This window comes from Odontesthes bonariensis, chromosome 14 (genome assembly GCF_027942865.1).
Source record: "Odontesthes bonariensis isolate fOdoBon6 chromosome 14, fOdoBon6.hap1, whole genome shotgun sequence".
Lineage (NCBI taxonomy): Eukaryota > Metazoa > Chordata > Actinopteri > Atheriniformes > Atherinopsidae > Odontesthes > Odontesthes bonariensis.
The window spans coordinates 18,097,260-18,120,181 of record NC_134519.1 but is presented as its reverse complement, the minus strand read 5'-3'; the positions used below and the strand labels follow the sequence as shown (position 1 = coordinate 18,120,181).

The window sequence follows — 22,922 nt, the reverse complement described above, 5'->3', positions numbered from 1 at the left end:
CCTGTATGTAAAAGAAGAAAAAAGTCACCCCGTAGAGTCCAGCCAAATAGAAAAAAAAAACCATTAGCATCAAGAAACGTGACTGACGGTTAAGCACATGTGGTTATATCTGTTTTACATGAACTTACTGATATTCTCTGCAGGCACTTTTACAATCGCAGGTTCAATCAGGTTTTCTGCAAGGACAAACGCCCCTTCCTCTAGGGTATCCAGGAGCATTGTGGCAGCATGCGTTTGTTCTGTGGAATTCATGTCTTTCCAGGATTTCAGCGCTTCTGTCCTCAGGAGGTTGTCAACAGTGTCCACGATTGCCTGTATCCATGGAGACAAGTGAAATGTCAGATTGCTGTCCCTCCCATCATAACTCAAGTTTAATGACAAAGTGCTGGGGATTGTGAAGCAAATGATAAAAACGACATGAATGGCCAACAGTGACGGTAATAAAAACTGAGACTGATATATCAAGATCGCTCCAACTGAAGATATAAGGCTTCATCCATGCTAGCTAAAATAATAATGACGATCAAAGAGTGGGTATTATTCAATATTCTCTTTTATAAAATAAAATAGCTCAAACCTAAATAATTCTCATGTGAACCAACTTCTTTTATTGAAGACCACATTCTTGAGGGTTAAAAAAGACGTTTTTTCCCCCTACCTGCGTACAAAACTGCCTTCACAATTTTTACTTTTTAAGCGACTATTTTCCAAAAGAAGAACTTCACGAACAATGCAATTTTTTTCCGAGACAATACTCTTGTTTCCATAACAAGATCTCCAGATTCTATTTTCCTGCAGGAAAGGGGGCATTATGATGAAATCCATGTCCAAAGTAGTAGTCTAGGTCAAAATGGGGGGGCAGGGGGTGGGGGAGGATTTCAGCTTGTTTTCAAAGCCAATCCTTTAATTTCCTGCTTTCTGATAAGCTCTAAGTAAGCAAAACATTCCACCAAACCCACACAAGTATCATATGTTGATAAAACAAGAGCTTCCTTTGACCCTGGCTGGGTAAGTTCATGACTCTGGACTGGCAAAATTAAGAAACAACATAACTAACTTCATGAAATCCTACAAAAACAGACGGTTTCACAACAATCTAGAGCAGCCCTTGGTATGAATGACAATTTAACCATAGGTGCCATTAACCACAGCACGACCCACCACAATAATGGTAATTAACCACAACAAACCCTTTTCCATGCACCAATTAGTCACAGCTGTGATTATCCAAAACACTAATTGACCTGTGTAAGGATTATCCATATGGCTGAACCAAAAAGAAAGTGGATCCACCAGGGCCTGATTGATCCACTTTCAATGGATCAACTGTTGCGATGCAGTCAATGCAATAACTGTTGCGGTGTTAACCGCAAGGCTCACGGTAACCACAGCAAAATGACTGTGTCCAGACACAAGACTCGAGGTTGGTCTTTATATCTCAGATTCCAGCACAAAAATCAATCTTGGTGGCCCTGACCTTGCAGATAACTGAAACTTGTGCATTGTGACGGTGACAACAGTAACTGTGTGTTTGCTGTGAATGTGTATAAGAGAGAAGGGGAAAAGGCAGAGGTTATTACAAAGTTAGAGGATGTACAACTGGACAGACACTAAATGTCCCCGTCCCCACATCCACAGGTAAGTCTTCCACAAAAGATCCATCAAATAAAAATAAAAAAAAAAATAAAAAACTCTCACTAATTTGTGTTCATACATGTGTGTTCACATGTTCTGACTGAGTCCGCTTCAGTAATAACTTGCTGTACATCAATGGATACACTTCAAAAAGAAACCTTGAATAGCCAAATCAGCATAATCTTAATGGTGCAGATGCAGGCAGGTGTGCCACTACCCAATTTGAGCTGTTACATGATGTGAGACCTGCCAGCGAGAGCAGTATAGAGGAACTTGGAACAACAAAAACTTGATACTTGTCGTGCCTTGGCATTAAATATAGTTTCAATTGGCATTTCTAATCACCGTTGCACCAAAACAACCTTCTTAAAAGCAACAACTACTTAAGATGAAAATAAAATCTGAGATTTAAAGCATGTTTTGCACAAAGCTCAGAGAAGTGGCTATCTAGTAGGTGCATAAGAACAACTCACAGTAAGTGTATTCAATTTCAAATAGAAATCAGAATGATATCCAATAATTCATGTTTGTAACAAACAGAAACGTTAAGAAAACAGGTTAAGAATTACGCCAGTTACAGTGAATTTTGTACATCAATGTAAAATGGCATCTAAATTTGGTAAGGGATGTTTAGTTCACTATAGGGTATGAGCAAATCTTATCTGAGCATACACGTCTCACACAGGGCAGTGACTCACATCAGGTAGTGACAGGGTGCATGTAGAAAATGCACCGCAGGCACAGTTGTCAATTTCATGTGAGGAGAGGTCGTCATAGCCTGACATATGACATATGGTTTATTACACAGGCCCACCTGGGAGGACGTCGTTGGAAACTCTCAGCAACTTTCAAAAAAATACTTTGTGGGTGATTGGGTTCTACCACTCAGATCGACAATGACTACTGGCAGAACCAGTTGGTAAAATCCGGCAGGGACAGGAGCTAAATATCATTTCCAACAAGAACAGCCCGCACAGTCATTCTGCTTTTCAGAAATACTCCAGCTGTGATATAACTGGTGCTTTAGTGAACATCTTTAGCATCTGCTCTAAGTTGTCATTCCTAAAACCCACTCATTGCTGCCAGTGTAGAACCCCCGTGCCTTGGCAACAAAAAGATCATTTAAAGCCTGACAAGATGGATACTCTGATTAGTGTGATCTTGCGAATATCATCTTGCAAGCTAAATACCCACAATGTTAGACTTTGAAAAACTCTGGGCAAAGAGAAAAGTTAGACCAAATTAACTGGGATAAATTCTCAAGGTACCATGAGGGCACCGCACTTTGTGCCAATCCTTTCAGCAGATGTTGAGTAGGACTAAAGGACCAGTGGACAAACAATCCCATGTGACACTAGTGCTGCACAACACAAGGTTTCTAAATGAGAGCGGGCAAATTCATAACCTTTTTCTCTCAGCACAAAGAGACCTCAAGTAAAAACAACCTCAACTTACACCCCCATGAGCCACTGCGTAATACCCAAAATTTGATCACTTGTATTATTCTGTGGAAGGCGTTCTTTCCTCTGTGTTTATATCATGTTCTTGTCTTTCAGTTGAGCCTACCCGAGAAAATAAACTCTACCACAGCAGTGAAAAAGTAAAAAATACAACTGAAACACAAACATATTAATAGGCTCAGAAATTAATCCCTCAGATGAAACACAACTGCAGCTTGAGAGGAGAATTTTTTTAATTCTTTTTTTTTTTTTTTCTTGCAATGGCGACAGAGAAGACTAGAGATTGTATGTAAGCAAGTGACAATTGAGCACAATGCCACTTTGATCACACTCCTGGCTGACAGGGAGGTGCAATTACGACCGTGGGAAGGCAATTATTCACACAACGTAAAAAAAGAGCCAACGAGAGTGATGGAGAGAGTGAAATAGTGGGGGAGGGAGACAAGGAGGAGAGAGAAAAAAATGACAGAGAGATGTGCAAGGGATTGGACACTGAGGAGGAAAAAAATGGGACAAAAAAATGGAGCGATATTGATGGAGGCATCCACAGATGGACAGAATGACAGGAGAGCAGACAACAGAGACAGATGACGAAGCAGCTATATTTTGTACAGGCAGGTCACCTGACACACAGACAAACCAAAGGCACAGAGACAGACAATGCTGCATGCTGAGAGTCAGACATCAGGGACTGGAGTAAAAAAAAAGCAACATGAAAAGCCTGGCAGTTATACCTTCATGTACGCTCGGCATGTCTTCTCTCTTTTTTGAAGCTTTTCCACACAACAAGAAGATCAAGCATAAAAGACAGATTGTAGAGAGAGGTGGTAAGAGAAAAGGAAAGATTAAATCATGCATCTTAGCATCAATTACAGAATTAATGAAAAGAGGGAAATGCACAGGTCTGTGAACTATAACCTTAAATGATGTGATAGCTCTAAAAGCTTCCAGAGGGAAGTTAACGACATTTGAATCCTAACTACTAATATGGATCACATACTAGTGAGAGGAAGAGATGAGAAAGGCACAGAGTAGGAGGGAAAAATGCTGAGACCAGATTCTGATGCTCCCTATTAGTGATGCTTTAAAATACACCGCAAAGATAAACAACATGAGATGAGGTCATTTGTATTTCATGTCATGGAGAAAAATATTTTTAATGCTAGCTCTTTTTATAACCCTTTGTTCATCTATTGGCATTAACTAAGACACCATCTCCTCCGAACTGAGTCAAGCCGTAGAAAATTATACGCTGCAGCTATGACAGAACTGGAAAAAAAGAGATTAAATGTTCTTTTTATCCAGACCTCCACATCAGAAAACAGCTCAAAAAACATGCAAAACACACCAAAATGTTTCTTCAACAGAATATATATTTCTACCACGGACTCTTCATTTTTATAGGGGAGAAAAGGCTGCATTAAATGTACAGGACTTCTCATGGTTTAGTGAGGACACTTTATGTTTACACATTATATTTACACGGAAATATTTTCAAACCCACCAATTAAGTTGTTCAGATGTGCAGTATTTATCTTCTATTGACTTTTATTCATTTTCGAAAGGCGTTGAAATAAACTGGCAGACCTCTGGAGCCTGCTTAAATTTATCTTAACAAGTGTTAATTGCGTTTAAAAGATGAATGCTTTCTACCGAACAGGAGGAAAAGGCATCCATGATCACACCAGGGGGAATGGGTAAAACCTTATGGTAGCCCTGAGGTGTAAAAGACAAAATTTAAATCACAAAAGTAGAAAACTTAATCAATTTCAGAAAGTGCAACATTAAAACAAAAAAACACCATTTCATAAAACGCAATGACAAAAATGGGGTCTTTTGGAAAATTTCTTAGTCACTTTATGCATTTATACTTTGGGAAATTTGATGTTTCTTGCAAACTTTAGCTTTGAACTGTATATGTATATGGTCTTACTTAGTCTACACATATTATCGCAGGCATTTTGACAAAAGCAGATTTTTCTATGTTTTTGTGACCATCGTCCACAGGCAAACGCAGTTAGCTCCGCAACCCAGAATTCTTGAAGACTTCAGTCAAGGTGAAAATATTTAAAAACCCTAGTTTAGTGTTCTTACATGGACTCTGTATTTAGAGCACTTTGCCCTGCACATTGGAGTGTTATCTCTTTTGCATATGTGCCCATGTCTTATTTGCTAACATGGCAACGATGGTGCCAGCAAAATAATCCCAGAGCTAACCTTGTTGCCAGGACTTTTTACATGTGTTCACATAAATATACAGTTACTCGCTGAATATACTCAGGAACAGAGACATCAGAATATTATACTGAGGACACCCCTGCGTCATTCCACACAGACCAGTTGCCATGACCCAGGCATGATCAGATCTCTAAGGTGAGAAACGACAGAGAATGAAGTGGTTGTTTCTCCAGAAAGGAGAACGAATTTTCTCTGATTTCTTTGAGTGAGCTGCTTCATCTGCAGATTGAAGGGAAGACAACTGTGATGAGATCACCTGTCAGCGCTGTCAGAAAAGTTGCTGCACACTGAAATTATTCAGCAGGTGAGGAGAGATCACATATATATATATATATGTGATCTATATATGTATATATATATCAAGCTGCTGCCCCCGCGACCCGATCCCCGGACCAGCGGAAGATAATGGATGGATGGATGGATGGATATATATATATCGCATTTAAAGGACTCACTACTTTTATTTGTGTATTTTATTTGCATTTTACTGTCCCTGCTTTTGAACCTAATATTTGTCTTTTATCCCACTGTAGCACTTTGAGATTTTATTGTAAATGTAAAGTGCCTTATAAATAAAATTTATTATTATTATTATTATTATTATTATATATGACAGCAAACACCTTTGGATTGTCAATACAATTGGTTAGGACAATAACAACTCAGGAATGTTCCACTTGGACCCATTTTTGTGTGTACTTCATCTTTTACCTTGCTGTTTTTTGCAAAGCCCTTAACAATCTTTTTTGGGGGAGGATTTTGGATCACAGATATACACAACTGGAAGATGATCATCCATCCACCTGAGCCAGCGCTGTTTGTTTCTATTTTTTCTTTCCTGTTGAGCATTTAGAATGCTTTTGTGAAATGGTGCTCCTCTTATTTAATTGTTCTGTTTTGCAAAATATCATCGTTTCAGCAATTGCGTATTACATTTAGTTTTGCTGTTGTGTTTTGCACCTCTGCCATAAAAACCTGATTTCCTGATTGGGCCAAAAGATGACCCATGTATATAGATGTAAAAAAAAAAGTACCATTGTTATAACGATGCGAAAAGTTACAGGAAGGATTATTGAATGATTCGGCTCCTACGTCAAAGTTAGCCTATTTTAAGATTAACTTAATTTCAGACTGAAAGTAGTGTTCACTAGGTACACCTTCAAATCACAGCAGAGGTGTAAATCACTGCAAATCAGTGAGCTTTGAGCCGCAGTTTTTAGTTGTTGTTTCACTGTAGAACTGCACAGTGTTGCAAAAAAAAAAAAAAACAGCTTTACAAGGAGTTGGCTCGCTCTAATCCCCAGTCCCACTTGTGAAGCCATCTGAACATATGGACACAAACTAAGGGCATCACATTGATGAAAATCACCTTGTTTGCGGAGCAGCTACTGTCTCCAAAGTCTAAATAGCAATGTAATATTTCAAACTGTCACTCGTCTCTCCATGGGACTGCTAGCAGCTGAGAGAACTAGGTACGGCTAGGACTCACTCTTTTCTCAAAAGGTGCCTGCAGAAGCTCCAGGAGGGAGCAGTTATGCACTTGTCAGCAATGAAGAATTATTCTCTTTGTTGTTGGGGGGCTTGTGGCCATTAGCTCCGATAAGGTGGAACAGCCAGTTGAGCCTGCTTTTCCAAAAGCCTGTAATTGCCTGGAAGCTGTGGAGGTTCCCCTCAGGGCTGGACCTGCCCCCCTATTCCCCTCACTTGAGACTATGTTTGTGCATGACAGCTTATGTGAGGATGTGAGAGAGTGTGCAGGCATGTCTGTGTTTTCTGTAGGTAACCTGCGAATGAAAGTCTTCAGTAATGCTGACTCTGAATAAGGGGAAAAGGGGGAAAAAGTTTTATCAGGCCAGTTGAGAATTTCAAAGCACCTTGTTGAAGCTGCGTCCAGCTGAGTCCTTCTCATTAGGCCTGAGCTCCTGTAGCTGAGCATCCAGGATGTCCACGAGCTGCTCCATCAGGCGCACCGAGGAGCTGACGTCTCCAGCAAACACCGGGCCCTGTGTGTGCCGAGCCAGCTCGTTGGCTAAATTAGCAGCATTTTCGCCACTCCGAATCTAAAAAACATCAGAAGGGAAAAACAAGGGGGTGTCGGTGAGGTGTCGGTAATGCAGGCTTGAGATGATGGTTATATAACATCCACCTGAATAATTTATTGCACATATATCTCAGAGTGCTAATCCATTGCAACATGGCTTGTTCAAAAAGAAAAAGCTTTAGTGGCCCACAGGTTTAAGAAAAGCACTGAAAAATACACAAGTATGCAACAATCACAAGCTTGCTTCTGTGATCAGTGCAATCGAACACTTATTATTATAACCTTACTCAACTGAGCAATAACCCAGATTTAATTCTGCGATGAGAAATGTGATAGCTCTACTGCAGCATCCCCTATAGCTATACGCTAACAAACAAGTAGCATAATTGAGGCAACCCTACCATTTCTTCTTAGATCTAAAATTTAACATTGGTACTAATACTGTCAATTCTGAGGCAGTATATGTTTGTATATAGTTTGAGTTTTTAATGACCTAATATATATTTTAAAAAAAGATAGCCAAGGCTACTTCTTATACTGTATCATCATCATGTATCTCATACATACACAAACACACACAAATATATATACATATATATACAGTGTATATATATATCTTTCTGTCCTTTTCTAGCAATTTTGCATGGATGCAGCTTTATTTCTCTGTTTATTTATTAATTTTGTCCTCTTTGTTCTTTGTACTTTGCCTTTGGGGATGATATCAAACAGAACCCTCATAGTATGAAATGTATCCACATTAATATGGTGTGCATAATTTTTGAAGTTATCCTAAATTTTGTAGTTTCTAGCATGACAGTTAAAACAGTTTAAAATCGGGTCACGGCTCTTCAAACAGAAATCTCTATGCTTTCCCTGAGACCCTGCCTGAACCTTATGTATTCTGTAGATGTTCTTTTTCCAGTCAAGGGTAACAATAATATTTCACTGAAAATGTGGTTTGTGTTTCTGTTGCATTATTGTGCATTCAGGCTGTTGGCGCGCCTATCTGTATATCTACATTTCTACCTGCACGACTTCAAAGCGCTGAAGCACTGAGGAAAAAAGCCGTGGCTCTTTGATTCTCTGAGGCACACTGCGGCTCTTGCATTTACTCTTGATGTTTTAGATAGCATGTTTTTCTTTTTTGCTGCCACATGGTTTTAGCTACTCTTGAAAAGAAGGATTTTCATGATGACTACACTTGACCTGTGCAGAAAATAAAACAAGCAGGCAAAGGGGTCAACTATTGCACATAACAGTAAATGTTTGATTTCAACCATGGCGCATGCTTGTGCTGATACATATTGCTATTAACAAACTCTCCTTTTACCTTTTGTGCCACCTGAGTCACCCAGTGGGAGGTGCAGTTGCTGAGATCGGGCCCTTTGGAGCACCAGGAACCTGCCACAGTGCAGAGGAATGTGGCAATGCCTGCAATACCACACAAAAACACAACAGTTGGAGGGGAAGCCAAAACTGTGCTCAGATACATTGTCTCCTGTTGTTCTCTCATTTATACAGTCTCTCCTGTGTAGGAAACTAAATGTTCAGCAGGAACAGGGATTTTGATCTGAGAGCGTAGGAGTTGTGTACAATGTCTCTATTTAATAAAAAAAGAGTGGAAAGTTTTACAAAAGCTATGTTTCCATATGTTTTGGACCCAACTGACAGGGAAAATAACGACAGATTAGACAAACTGTGAACTGTTTTCGTTCATAAAATGACACATTTCAAAACTTTAAACGTCTTATATGCTCCCTTACTTTTAAAACACATCATTACTCTAAATATCACCCTGCTTCAATGACAACAGCAGCAGAACGCATATCTAAGATGCCTTCTCTTTTTTTGTCATTGTCTTTTTCTCCTTTATATTTTGACAGTACTGTCGGTGATGGACTGCAAAAGTAATTTCTGAGAGATTGCTCCAGCAGTATCATGTCAGATAAACTCATGGAATTATGCCACAAAAATATTTCCCTAACCACTGACTTCCTACGTTCCCAAAGCCTTTAATATTGCTAAGGAAGCTATGCATTGTATTGTACAAATTTAACTACACTGGATATACATACTTGTGTGTGTATATCTATCTATATATAGATAGATATACATACATACACATATACATATGTATACATAAATGTAAGAAATCCCAGTATGGCAATTTCTGAGGTGGTAGCTTGTGGTGTAGTTGCACTGGGTTGCATCATATTGTGAAATGGGCTGTTGTAGTCAATTGAAGTCTTTATTGGTGTTTTTCTCTGTGAACCTTTTGGGCAAAAAACATTAATGCCAGTGTGACACTGGTGTACAGTTATCAAAATTTAAAGGGAATAAATTGACATTAGAGTGAAAAGACAGAGTTTAATGAGAAAATTGACCCCATTTTCACATTCTCAACTAAACCCTAAACCTGAAGACAGCAAAGGCTAAAATATGCCAAAAACAGTAGCAGCAGAAAACCACCAGCTGAAATGTATGCTTCCAAGCGAAACTATGACAAACACTTTTTTTTTCTGTTGGATTAAAGAGAACAAGATCATTCATGTTAATTAGAGACATTTAGAGGGCAGACTTTTAAGAAGGTGGGTTAAGTTTAAGCTAAGCCAAGAATCTAAGCTAAAAAGGCCTGAGCTCTGTAAGTGAGAGTTTTGTTTATCCACTAAATTCCCTAAATTTCCCAGAATCAAATCAAATCAAAACTATGTGTAGCCATTATGTTTGTATGGTTTCAGTGCACATAATCACACATGACTTTTTCTTTAATTACTACAATGACCCCCAATTCTGCTTTTTGCCACAAGTAAAGCACAGAAGTCTTGCTTTGAATATGCTCTGTGAAAAGGACTTACTTCTAAGACATTGCAAAAAATGGACAATTTAGAAATAACTATATTCAAAGTAAATTTAGATCAATAATAAACACTTACCTCTGGTTCCTTTGGGGCAGGGCCTCTCGACAGTGATCCCAGTGTGGGTCTGGGGCCAGTCGATGGCTCTCCTCCTGGTCGCCTCACAGAAGCGTCTGGGTGTTGGAGGCAGCTCAGGGACTGTGGGTTCAGCTGTTCCTGAGCCACGGCTGTCTTCAAAAGGATCTCTTCCATCTCTTGGATCTGCTCCTGCTACTGTTGTGTCACCTTGCCCCTTCACAGAGGGTACAGTGGTGGTGAACACCGTGGTGGTCTTTGGTAAGGATGAAGAGATGGAAACATCCTCGACGGTTGGCACTGGAGTGAGACAGCAGTAAACTTGTTAGAGCTTTAGCCACAGATTTCTTATCTTGAAGTCGTACTGTTTCAGTCAGTGGGGAAACTGCAATACTTTTGAATCCTGTGGCTTGTTGATGTTGGTTGAGTTACTGCTGCGCATAAGTCTTGAAAATAAAAAGAATCAGCTCCCTCGAAAAACGTAATTTATACAAAGCTGTCAATGTGACGCAATTTTTCTCTTGCTATTTCTAGTTTACTTAAGCCAATAAGTAAGATGAGCAAGAGCAGCAGGCCAATCTTTTTGACTTAGCAGTGATTTCTTCCCAGCCGAGTCAGTATCAGGCTGATTAAATGTCAACAGTGAAGACAAAAGTCTGTCTGTGTTTTACCTTTTTCCCTGCCTTGTTCATCTCTTCCCCTTTGATAATGCTGCTGTGCGGAAGGAGAACTGCACTGCCCCGAGCAAAAACCATACATCAGCGATAATGCGATTCCACTGTATTCAGTCCACGCCTACCAAGCAAATCCATGTGTGAATGCGCACATGCTAGTGTGCAGAGCATTTGTGTGTGCTCTATTACTTAGGTGTGTTCCTGCTTAAAATCACTGCCTGCACACAGATTGATATCTGCAGGAGAGAGCCTGGAGATAACTAGGAAATGAGAGTAGAAATGGGAAATCTATAAATTTAATACAGTATGAATAGCCAATATGGATAAAATAGAAAACACAGTGAGTGTTTGTGTGTATGTGTGCATGTGCCTACATGGATATCAAAGGCTACTTGTCTTCTGCATGAATGACCATAGGTTTTTACCCCCATCCTCCTGATTGTATTTTGAGATAAAAGCAGCTTCCCACAATGAGGTCTGTCATTGTGAAAGGCGCTATAGTGCTGCCCTCAGGTTCCCTGGGTGCTTCTGCGAAAATGCAATATCATTCTATCTGACACTCCATCATCAGACACATATCTCCATTTCTTGAGAAAATGGTGACAAAGCCGACATTTCATGTTTCACCCTAATCATGCCTTGCGTTTTTATGCAGGTAAAATATTCAAGTTTATGACAAAGCTGTTGTCTGTCGATGAGGCCAGGAGGCCACATCAGATGGGATGGTGGAGGGGTGTTCTGTAACGCTGACTATGAAGGGAAGAAAACACCCCAGTGTGTGGCTGTGACCTTCTTTCCCTAGACAGCACCCCTGGCTAATTACCTTACAGTCATTCAGTCATTGTATGCCTGTCACCCACACATTCACATGTTGGCCTGGCCAGCACGGCTGCACAACTAACAACTGATGTGCGGTTAGCAACACCAGATATGTGGCTAATGAGGCTTTTGGTTTCACCCACAGCCATGGCACAATAAAGCATGATAATCCATGGAAAGGACCTAAGTTTGAAGTCTTAATTCTTTTTACTTTTATGGAGGATATCTAAAGAGCACTCCAGTAAATTTGACACTAAATTACTTTTATTTACTCCCAAACAGACTAAAATATCCGAGACAATAATAGTATGACAACACTACATTTAAAAACTAACAAAAAGTTTCAAATATATTATGTAATGCAGGCAAAGTTTTTTCATTGACTCAGGAAAAGTGAGAAGATTCATAAGCTGACTTGGTTGATTCAATAGAAACATATAATGCAATACAAGGGCAAGTGTAATTGGGTTTCACAATATTAAACCTCTCCATACCTGAACACATTTCTGTTTTTCCACAGGCTGATATGAGCCCTAATATGCATCTGTCTGTAACAGCGTGCTTGCATCAGCTGATTAGCCTGCTCCTGAGACCATATTTCTCCAACTCAAGACTCTAAAACATAGCACATATCGGTACATATGATCACACTATCTGCTTTTCACAATTTCTTGTATCTTGGTGATACAGATATTTTTTAATTGCACATGATTTTTAATGGAGGAAAAGAACGCATATTTCTGCTCATGTGCTTATTAAAATTGCATAAGATGATCCATTTATTTACAAACTGATCTGTAAATTATTAATTAATCAGTTTTTAAAAAGCTTGGGTGCCAACTCCAAATAATTAGTTTGACCAACAGTCCAATAAAACAGAGTCTAAATAGAAAATTTAAAAAAATCTATCGATAATAAATGAGGAGTTATTGGTGAACAGGAAGACTGAAGTCCAATTTGTTGAACATTTTTTTTTAGATCATTAAATGTGCTGAATTAAATTAAATCCTCTAAAAAAAAAAAAGAAGCATCTTAGTAAGTCACTTCAAAAGAAATGTATTTGATTGTAAATGTGTGAAGAAAAATGATGATACAGATTATCTGAAAAAAAAAACAACATCAGATAGTTGTCTGAGCTTTTAATCAACTCCCTCTTTCCGGCCCCTGATTATATATTTGGTCAATTAGCTTCCTACTTGGACTGAAGTGTTTCAACTTAAACTTGTTCTCGATTTTCTTCAAAGCTTGGTTTCTTTGGGATTATTAAACTTATTTTATTTGAACTCTTTTCAGTGGAGTGGTTGCAAAAGAAATGCTTCCTTTATATACTCCTCTTCACCAATCTGAGCAGCATGGCAGTCTAACTAAAGCAGATCAGCATCGTTTTGCATGTTAACTTCCATCCATCCATCATCTTCCGCTTGTCTGGGGATCGGGTCGAGCAGAGAAACCCAGACGTCCCTGAATGTTAACTTGTTATTTAATAACCTACAAAGCTATCATTGTTTTATTGACAACGCTGCATTTTAAGTTATTCAAATTCATTGCTGTGATTTGTTCCTGCAGTTCGACTAATTACTGATTTGACTCATCATTTGACCCATCAGTGAAAAGAAAAATTGTAGATAACGGTGCATCTGCTGTTGTTGTTGTTTATTTTTTGGTCTGCAAATAAGTAAATATTGTTCTGTTGACAACTGTTTCAATTAAATATAAGAAAAAAAATCATTCTAAAAAAATCTATCACAGTTTACCAGAGTCTAAGATTAGATTTTACGATATCAAAAACGGGGAAAAAGTAGCAAATCTTCAAATTATAGAAGCTGGAAGCAGGGATTGTTTTAGCTTTGTAACTGCAAAATGTCAGAAAATAATTTCAGTATCAAAAAGAGTAGCTTTTCTCACACACATTTCAAATAATTATTAATCTCCGACAACCCTAAATTACAGCAGCATCTGAACATATTTTTTTACATGCTATTGGATACGTGGTCATTTTCTCTCTCATTTGTGCTTTCATCTCGCTTTAATTAAGATGGGCACTCTTAATCAAAGACATGATACAATCTTCGTGGATATTTGTAGTCACGATGCCTTGAGTTTAAAACCAGAGTGCTGGTAACTTCAAAAGCATCAGACATGCAACACATCTGATCTACACTGTATAAAGAAAAGTGCTCACATGGCAGAGCTTCTGCAGGCTTATTTTGATGCCTCAGAACCATGCTACAATTTTCTTTTGATTGCAAAGAACGAATTCCCCTCCAGTAAGGGCTTCGTGTCCTCTGATAGCACTCTTCCAAGAGAGGCTGCACCAATTAGCGACCATTTCTCTCAAGAGGCAATGAAGTCACTCTTTATGGGAAATGTGACACCAAAGGCATACTGTTACCATATGGCAAATAATACCTCTTGTAAATAATGGGAGAGTTTGAGATTGAGCACTTGAAAAATGACTGTGACCAGTGTCAACACAGAGTGTGTAAATTAACACAGAGCTAAGGGGAAGGAAAATCATCCTGCGAGATCATCAATCGAAACACTGGGAATGAAGCTGAATTAGTTTCATCACTTTATAGCCCCCTTGAGTCATTCATTCATCTGAGAGGAAGATGACAAAACATTAGACCCTAATCAGATGATGAGAGGTCTGCAAATTCTGTTTGTCCTTGCTTTTATAGCTCACACTACTCCACTAATAGATTTTTTTTTAAATTCAAATTACACAGTTACAAATTACGCAAAACTTTCTACCTGTCCCGAATGAATGGATCATAAGCTGCTTAATACTTGCTATTAAGGGAAGAGGAATGACAACTTGCAGTGAAATTAAGCTATTTTAATTGGTTTCAGTTTTGAAGATTAATCACTTACAAGGTTAATCCTCTCAGTTAACTAATAAACAGACCCATGCAGCTGACAGGAAATTATCATTATCAGTTTGAAACCACATGAAATGATGAGAAAACGTCCTGTCGTCTCCCTGCTGTTCCTCCCTCCTTGGACATAACAAAGTAAATACACGGTGTATGGTGTGGTAAATATAAAGCTACCCCCAGCAGTTGCTCTGCTTAGCACAGATGAGTGAGACATGATGCGATTCCATGTAAAGTATGTGTTTGTGGCTCTTCATAAATCCATGTGTGGCTTGATTTAGCTTGACTCAATAACAAGGCTGTCTTAGAGGATAAAAGCTAAGCTACATTTGGTCTTCTGCCTCTTTACCTTACCTCGCTGATAATTAATGAAAGAGCAACAAATCCCACAAGACATGAATTTTACATCAGGCTGTTTATATGAGCTCATGCTGTTCTGCTTGATTCAGGCTTACGTGACAGGAGCTTGGAAGGTAAAGAGCCACAAGACAATTCATGTGTGTTCTTTAATTTGATGTTAAAGAATGTGTCATTATCCCTGAAAAATGAAAAACAGTTGTTATGAAATAGTTGCAGAGCTGACATCTTTATTGACACTTGTTTTTTTTTTAAAGTGCAATAGACAAGAAAAGCTCTGCCCGGCATATCTTGTGTCTGTGTGGCGTAATTTATGAGGCCTGAAACTGAATACTGTGGAGCAGCAGGCACAGCACAGTCGCAACTAGACACGTCTCAAAGAGATGGCAAAGCAGCTCACAATAAAGAAACATCCATGCAGACAGGAAGATATATGTGGAGGCAAAAATATACCCAGAGCAAAAACACTTCCAAAGTCTCTGTCATGTATAGCTTTCAGGTCCACTAAAAAACAGTTCCTTGCCATGATCCAGCAAGCAAAACAATTAGAGCTCTACCAAATCCCCTGACTCCTTTACCTCAGATTTCTGTTGCTAAACATCATGCTTCAGAAAGTGGAACACCAGCTTAGTGCATGATATATCTATGAATGTTGAAGGCTCTCCTGGAGGCGTCGTACAGGGACACAAAAGCATAGGAAAGCACAGTCAGATGCTAAGCTGAGTTTAGACACAAAGTGGCCAAAAAAAACAAAACAAAGCAAGACAAACAAACAACACAACTTTGTGAAGTGTAGAATGCAACATACAAAATAATATATATATATATATATATATATATATATATATATGTATATTTTTTTTTTTTTTTTTACTGTTTAACTCATTTATTGCCCCCAGATTACTCCAAGTGGCTAAGCATTTCAGAGACAAAACCATCACTATTACACCTCTCCTCTTTAAGGTCTCAAATCAATGCTACCTCAAAGACAAATTCATTTTCTCCTTTCTCTCCTGGTTAGTGGGAAATTCACCCGTGCAATTACTGGTATAGAAATCAGTTAATGTCTTTTCGTGTTACAGAGAATAAATTACCGCTGTCCCTCTAAGTTTGGTAACACCAACCACTCAGATGTGAATTTTCTTATTGGCATTTGCTTCTGTTAGGTGGACACCTGAAAAGGTGAACTCTCAGTATCGGTTTGCCTTCACAGTGCATTTGCAAAGCACAGGCGTTTTCGTTAAGTCTTTGTGAAATGTTTTAAACAATAAGCAGAAAGATCAATATGGGGAATGATCCAAGCTAAGCACTCCAAACGGGGCCAGAATTAATCAAGCCAATGTGTTATATACACTCTCTGCGAGGTAAAGGAACAGACAAGTGGCTAAGGTCAATTATTTTCTGCTGTGATCACTTTGCCAAAACTCACTTAATATGAACTCGTAATCCTGTTGCCATTTAGGGCCTCTGTAGTGTGAGCAGACAAGGTTGATGCTTATGACAGAAAAGGACACAGACACCGATTGCTGTTAGTTCTAAAATGGAGAGAAGATGCACTGGGGTTCGCGGTAACTTCCCTCTGTGGTCGATGAATCTTAATGGGCACAATTAATTTCCTTTACGCTTCAAGTGTCCCTCAGTCTCGGAGAGTGAGACATCATTTCAGCACCATTAGATCACCCTAGAGAATAGGTTGTTTAATTCAACAACATACCATGGGCAGCAATAAATCCTAATAGCTACACAGTAAAAAAGTTAAAGGTGTATCTCAGAAAAAACAACTAATAAACAAGAACCAATTATTTTCAAGTGCCATGCACAGAGCCTGGCATGCCGTGGCTGCCACTACTGGCACTGGTTTCTTGAGATCCCTTCTTCTTGAGCACACATTTCAAAAAGCTCTCGTAAAACAGACTTAATGATCCACAGTGACAAGTTGTTCAAGGAAAGATGCATTTCTGATTGGATCCCAATGGCAGAAAAAGTGCTAGGATACCACCTATTAGAGTAATGAGCGAAATCAACAACTATGATCAGCTGCAGCAAGTGGCTAAACCAAGCCAATGTGGCATTTATGATTACTGAGACATTACAGTGGCAGAGAGAGGACATTAAACCCTCCGTTGAAAATGCTCTGTGACGGCTACTTCCCTCCTCTCCCTGAAACTCTCCAAAGACAAGAAAAGTAATTATGATAATTTACTTGTTAATTACATTTACATACATCAGGACATGAGCAGTTGAGCTAGTAGTTTGCATGCATGGCAAACTCAATAGAGTTTTTGTATTTTTGTATCTCCTCTAACATACTCTCAATTGAGGCATTGGTTTTTTGGCTAAACAGACACAAACTCGGCACCCCCCCCCCCGGGTGTCGAGTTATCGTGGTGGGGGAGATTCCAGGGAACAGCAGGAAAACAAACAGAAGTGCTGACAAGAGGCCAGAGTTCAGGAGCACACAGCCTCCATTGAAACATCACCCCCTTCCCATCAAGAGCGCAGGTCAAGAATCAGATTTCCCCCCTTAGAAACCCCTCCTGAATATCTACATGTTAAAAATCATAACCTAGTCTGGACCAATGTTCGGGGGGGCGGGGCGGGGGTTGCAACCTGAGCCTCTAACGTATCATTGAGTCGGGTCAAGATTCTTGTTCCCCCACTTCATACAAGAGACTGATTTGAGCTGTATGGGATAAATTGGCTGCTGTCAGGTAATTAAAACCATTATCAGCCTGATGTAATGTCCCTGTCTGATGACACGTATGCCACCTCTCAGCACTTCACAGATTAATTTAAGCCCGTTAACTGCCTGACATGATTCTTCTCGGTAATAGATGTCTCTTTCCAGCCATTCTCCGGCACAGACGCACCATGTGGTCCATAGCTAACACATTTCAGCCTTTGAAAAATATTAGCCCACAATAGGTTGCAGATTATCTCCTCGTCTGCTACAAAAAAAAAAAAAGGCTTCAGTCAAGTTGAAGAGGTAACCATGGCAACACAACTTGAAAATCCTAAGGTAGGGAGGAGAGGATAACCTCTGTCATACTGTGCACAATACTTCTCAGACATGTTCCCAGCATGAGCGGGAAGTTCAGAAGGGCAGTGTTCATTATGGTTTTGGATAAGGCCTGAGATGGAAGAATTTGATGGGCTCCAAGCATCAGCTGGATTCAATGCCTCAGCTTCCCTAATGGTAATAAAGAGGTTGGGTTTTTTTCAGTGGTGCGACCCTGCAGGGAGCTATTCCTCATTCCAAGGTGAATCTGTCATTTCTGTCGGCAAATGAGGCCTTTAAACGAGAATAACAAAACCCTCTTTTCTTTATCACACCTGAAATGCATCCAAGATTAGAAGGCACCCATCTGTGAAATCCCACGCTGCAGCCAAACAATAGAGGACTTACACAAATACAATGGACAACTACGAACATGAAGAAGCTCTCACCTTCAGCAGGATCTGGCGGCCCAAAGTCCAGGTCGTAGCGCAAGGTGTAAAAGTTATTCCACACGTACAGCTGGTTGTCCCTGGGGTTGTAATCCACAGCCGTGATGTACTGGTACTGGTTGGGGAAGAGGATGTCAGTGTACTCGCCCTGGCTCAGCTTGGTGTTGTAGATGTAATCGATTTGGCTTCGGCTTGTCTCGCTCTCATTCTCCTCATAGGTCGAGCGCACTACGTGCAACACGCCGCACACCATAAAGGCATTGGAAGCCGAGCGCTTGTCGTACGCTGTGTCCCAGGTGGCCTCAAAGCGGAGCGTGTATGGGTTGAGCTGGCTCACGACTATGCGCCCATTGTTCTGCTCTGTGGCATAGATTACCCACAATCCCCTCTCATCTACCGCAAGGTCAATGTCTGTCTTGCCACCCCATCGGTAAGGTGAGGTGTCGTGATAGTTGGCATTGTTTACAATAGCCTCACCACTTTTGATGCGTGTGCGCAGATCAAACTTAACAATGTTGCGGGTGCGTTCCTTGTTAAAGAAGATAGCACCATCATAGGCCACAAAGCCTGTTCCATCCACACGATGCGGCAGTTTATAGGTGGTCGTCTGGCGACCATTTTTGAAGTCTTCCAGCGAGGCGTACTCAATGAGGGTGTCCGTGCGGTAGGGTGTCCAGGGCATGAAGAAAACTTTGTCTCCAGCTTGAAGCGGGTCTTTGCACCACGACCCAGCTTGCTGCTCGGCCTCAAACAGAAAGGTGGCGTCTCCTACTCCCTTCAGAGTCCCGGGACAAATGAAAACTAGTGAAAAAGAGGAGAGCAAAACAAAGTACAACAAGGCAAAATATTAAAAACACACATTACACATTTGAAAGGTATAATTTTCGCTGTTGTGCGATTCAAGTGCAGGACAAAAAAGTCAAGGACTGTGAATTTGGAGGAAGCTTTTGACTAGTGCTTTTGTACTAATGATTAGGGAAAAAATGGAACAAATGTTTGTGTCAGTGATTATTCAGAATGAAAAATATGTGGTTATTTGCATCTCAAAGGTCTGCTGCCTCACCGTAACAGGGACAAAAAAAATAACATGAACAAAAAATTGAGAAATCCTGCAAATGGAAGACATGGGAAATGAACAAAGTAGAGTTCACAGTGTTTTTTATCAAATACCAGCCTGTTTCTAATGTCAAATGCCACATGGACAGCTGGGTATATGGACACATTGCACATGCATACTGACATGACTGAGGTCAGAAAATAAAATGATAAAAGGAAACAGACTTCACATCTTGTGACAAGAGTGAACAACAGGTTGTCAATGGTGGTGGCGGCAGCAAAGCAGAGGTAAAATGAAAGTGGAGGTTGGGGAATAGAACAACAGTGGAAAAGGATTTTCACTACTTCTCTGGTGAAAGACAAGAGTAACCACTGATGGGTGAGGGAGGCCATGGCAAGGTTCCCATTTAAATGAATTAGTTCTGGATAAAAAGGGACACAGTGATTTTTTGTGCTCTTTTAAAGCTTTTTTCTAGTCGGTGCCAAACTCACTCAGCCATCACTGCTATTTCACATCACGTGCTATGAGTGCAGCAGAAGTTGGGCCAAGCAAACTGAGATTAAGCCAAATAGAGTATATACACAACTAGTCTTTATTCAAGGGTTATATTGCTAAGGGAGGGTCCCAGGAATGAATCAAGGCTGAACAGTTGGTGTTTTCTTTCATATTGCACAGAACATCTAACTTTTCTGACCGTGGTTGTCATTTGAAATTCTGTTCTGCAAATCATTTGGATTCCATGGGTGCAAACAATCCTCCTAAGGGTATAGCATTTGACAGGAGAGGCAATCAGGAGGGGAGAGGGGGGTTGTGAAGGGAGCTGTACTCAACACCACAGAACAAGGAGCCGAAGGAGGGGGAGGGAAGGACCAGACCACTCATTTACCTTTTTGCTCCACTTCTATTTCAGGCATTGGAAAAGAAAGCAAAAAAGAGTGCAAAAGGGAGAAAAAGGTTATCATGAGTCAATTAGCAGGTACAAAGAAAGAGAATTAGTAGGAGGGTATGACCATGAAATGAACCGCAGGGATGCTTGGAGGAAGAGCTGGAGGGGGGGAAAAAGGTGTCTGTTAGCAAAACAGCTTCTCATCCTAGGATATAAAAGCAGACAAGTTATGTCAAGAGAAAAGCTATGTGCCATGCTTTCCAGTGCATTAAACTTTCCTTCTTACCATCTTTATCTGGCAACAAAATAATACACTGACCAGTGTAAAAGCAGAATAAATTCCTCTAAGAATGCTTCCCCTAAGTGGCAGGAGGAAAAAAAGATTCAAAGTCCTGGTCATATTTAGATGGATAACATTTTTTAGAAAAAAAGCACAGAAATGATTTTTGGCATGTCTTGAGGTGGAATTTGTTCAAACTTTCTAAACACAAATCAAAACTCAACTCCAAACATGCTGGGCCACACACGTAAAACATGACGTGGTGCTAATGTTACAGACCCGACTCTTAAATGAGCCAACAAGAGCAACGGCACATGAGATGAATGATAGATAGTCGGCCTAATATGGAGTTTCTTTAGTGGACTGATGCAGCTGCATATACAGGGCGGAGGGGGGAGAGGCCAGAGACACGACGTGAAAGATTGGAAGTTAAAAAAAATGAGAGCAAAGAGGTTAGTTCGGGGGGGGGGGGCAGGAGGTGAAAGGGAGGTCTGTTTGAAAGAAGAAGAAAAGAAGAGTGAATATTTCTGAAAATGTTTACAGTTCATCAATTTAAATACTGAGTACTTTCACAGGCAGGAATGAGGTCTTGAGCTGCATTTATAAACTACTCTAAAGCACCCTTTTAAGGTAGATTAACTTTAAAATAGTGCTTAATTTAACTGACTCTGCAGTACATTTAATTAAACCACTGGAAGACTGGAGATGATCTATGACTCTGAGAGTTTTCATTTGAGAAAAGATGCAGAATTATCTTACAATTCTAAGCTATTTACTCTGACTGCTTCCACAGAAAATTAGAGAATGCTCTGCACTAATTTAACAGAAAACATTCGTTTTAATATCATGTTAATGCTATGAGAACCATTTCAAAGGTCAGTTCACAAACACATTTTCCCCTCACGCGTAATGATGTCAAGTAAAATAGATAGATCATTTTTATTTGTCCAGGTGTGGAATAATCTACCTCTGACATTTCTACTAATACACAAATATGAGAGAATGTGTTTTTTTTTTTTTTTTTTAGTCTTTTTGAAGGAGGGCTATTTGTTCAGTAGAAAATGATTGCAATGTAAACTGATCACAGTAAAGTCTGCAGATTGTCGATAAACGATAAACCAAAATTGCATTTACGGCTGTTTATGCAGGAATCTTACATAGACACGGACAGGACACATCAAGAGCAATATGTACTGCATCCAAATCCAGAATGAAATCCTCAAGTACAACTTAAATCATTTGGAATTCCTTTTTGAATCGTATTTGGTTTGGCTTTAGTAATTGAACCTAAAAAAAAAATTACTGGTTTTTATTAAAGATTTTATTTGTCACAAAAACTAAAACTAAACCAAAAAACGGCATATTTTCTGACATATAGTATATGACGTGGCCAGATAATATTCACAACAAGCTGAGAAGACATGAATGTGGACATCACAGAGCTTAAGCTGATGAGTTTGACATGCTGATATATGCTACAGTGTGAAGCTTCCACTGTTGCAGAAAACACATTACACTGACAGCAGCCAAAAGTTTAATCTTGCTGTTGGAAAATCTATTAAGTCAAGCAAATCTCCCATCAGTGATACTCTGCTGCCTAAAGTAGCCGTGCTTCAATCAAGTGAAGTTAATGTGAACTTTTTCAATAAAATGAGATAAAAAAAGATTCAATTAAATGCAAAAATAGGCATGTCTCCATAAATGGCTTGGAACTTATAAAGTAGGCTGTGTGGTGACCTCAGAAGGTTGCAGTATCGGCTACTGTACATTACGCAAGGCTGTAATAGAAAAAGGTCTGCTGCTCGCTAATGAGAAACTAAACATTGAGGAGGACGTCAAAAACAAAACTTGTCACTTTGACCATGTGCAGTTGGTGGGGAGCGGCCTTTAGGAATTTTCCTCAATTTGAAACCATGATTGTTCTTTCATGTCAGCGTAGAGATGGCAAACAGCTGATTGGTCAAACAGAGCTAAGTTGTCACTATGTCAAAATCCCAATTCCATGTTAAGTTGCACTGGAAATACAAAAAAGGGGGCAAAAACCAATAAGTGAATATCAATAATAATTTAATCATTATTTAATTTCCATTAACCATTCTAGTGAAATAATAAAATCTAACTAACTATCATGGACAAAATATGTTAAATATACATACTGGATTGTGAACTAATTTGGGAACCACTTTTGGGTATTGCTATCTTGATAGCTGGTGGATTAGATC

At 39.6% G+C, this 22,922-nt stretch overlaps 1 protein-coding gene across 11 annotated transcripts in view; it reads right to left on the bottom strand.

The window, feature by feature from the left end:
* The window catches only part of adgrl2b.1 (adhesion G protein-coupled receptor L2b, tandem duplicate 1), an 82,553-nt gene that overhangs the window by 20,338 nt on the left and 39,293 nt on the right, over positions 1–22,922 (bottom strand). For 9 of the 11 annotated variants that reach the window (XM_075483265.1, XM_075483267.1, XM_075483270.1 and 6 more), the window contains 6 exons: positions 18,478–19,278; positions 10,308–10,604; positions 8,705–8,805; positions 7,208–7,393; positions 3,830–3,868; positions 129–312 (listed from right to left, as the gene is read on the bottom strand). In XM_075483265.1, the coding sequence (XP_075339380.1) occupies positions 129–312; positions 3,830–3,868; positions 7,208–7,393; positions 8,705–8,805; positions 10,308–10,604; positions 18,478–19,278 (1,608 nt within the window). The remainder of the gene's footprint in view (positions 1–128; positions 313–3,829; positions 3,869–7,207; positions 7,394–8,704; positions 8,806–10,307; positions 10,605–18,477; positions 19,279–22,922) is intronic. The other 2 variants (XM_075483266.1, XM_075483268.1) reach the window with 1 other exon arrangement.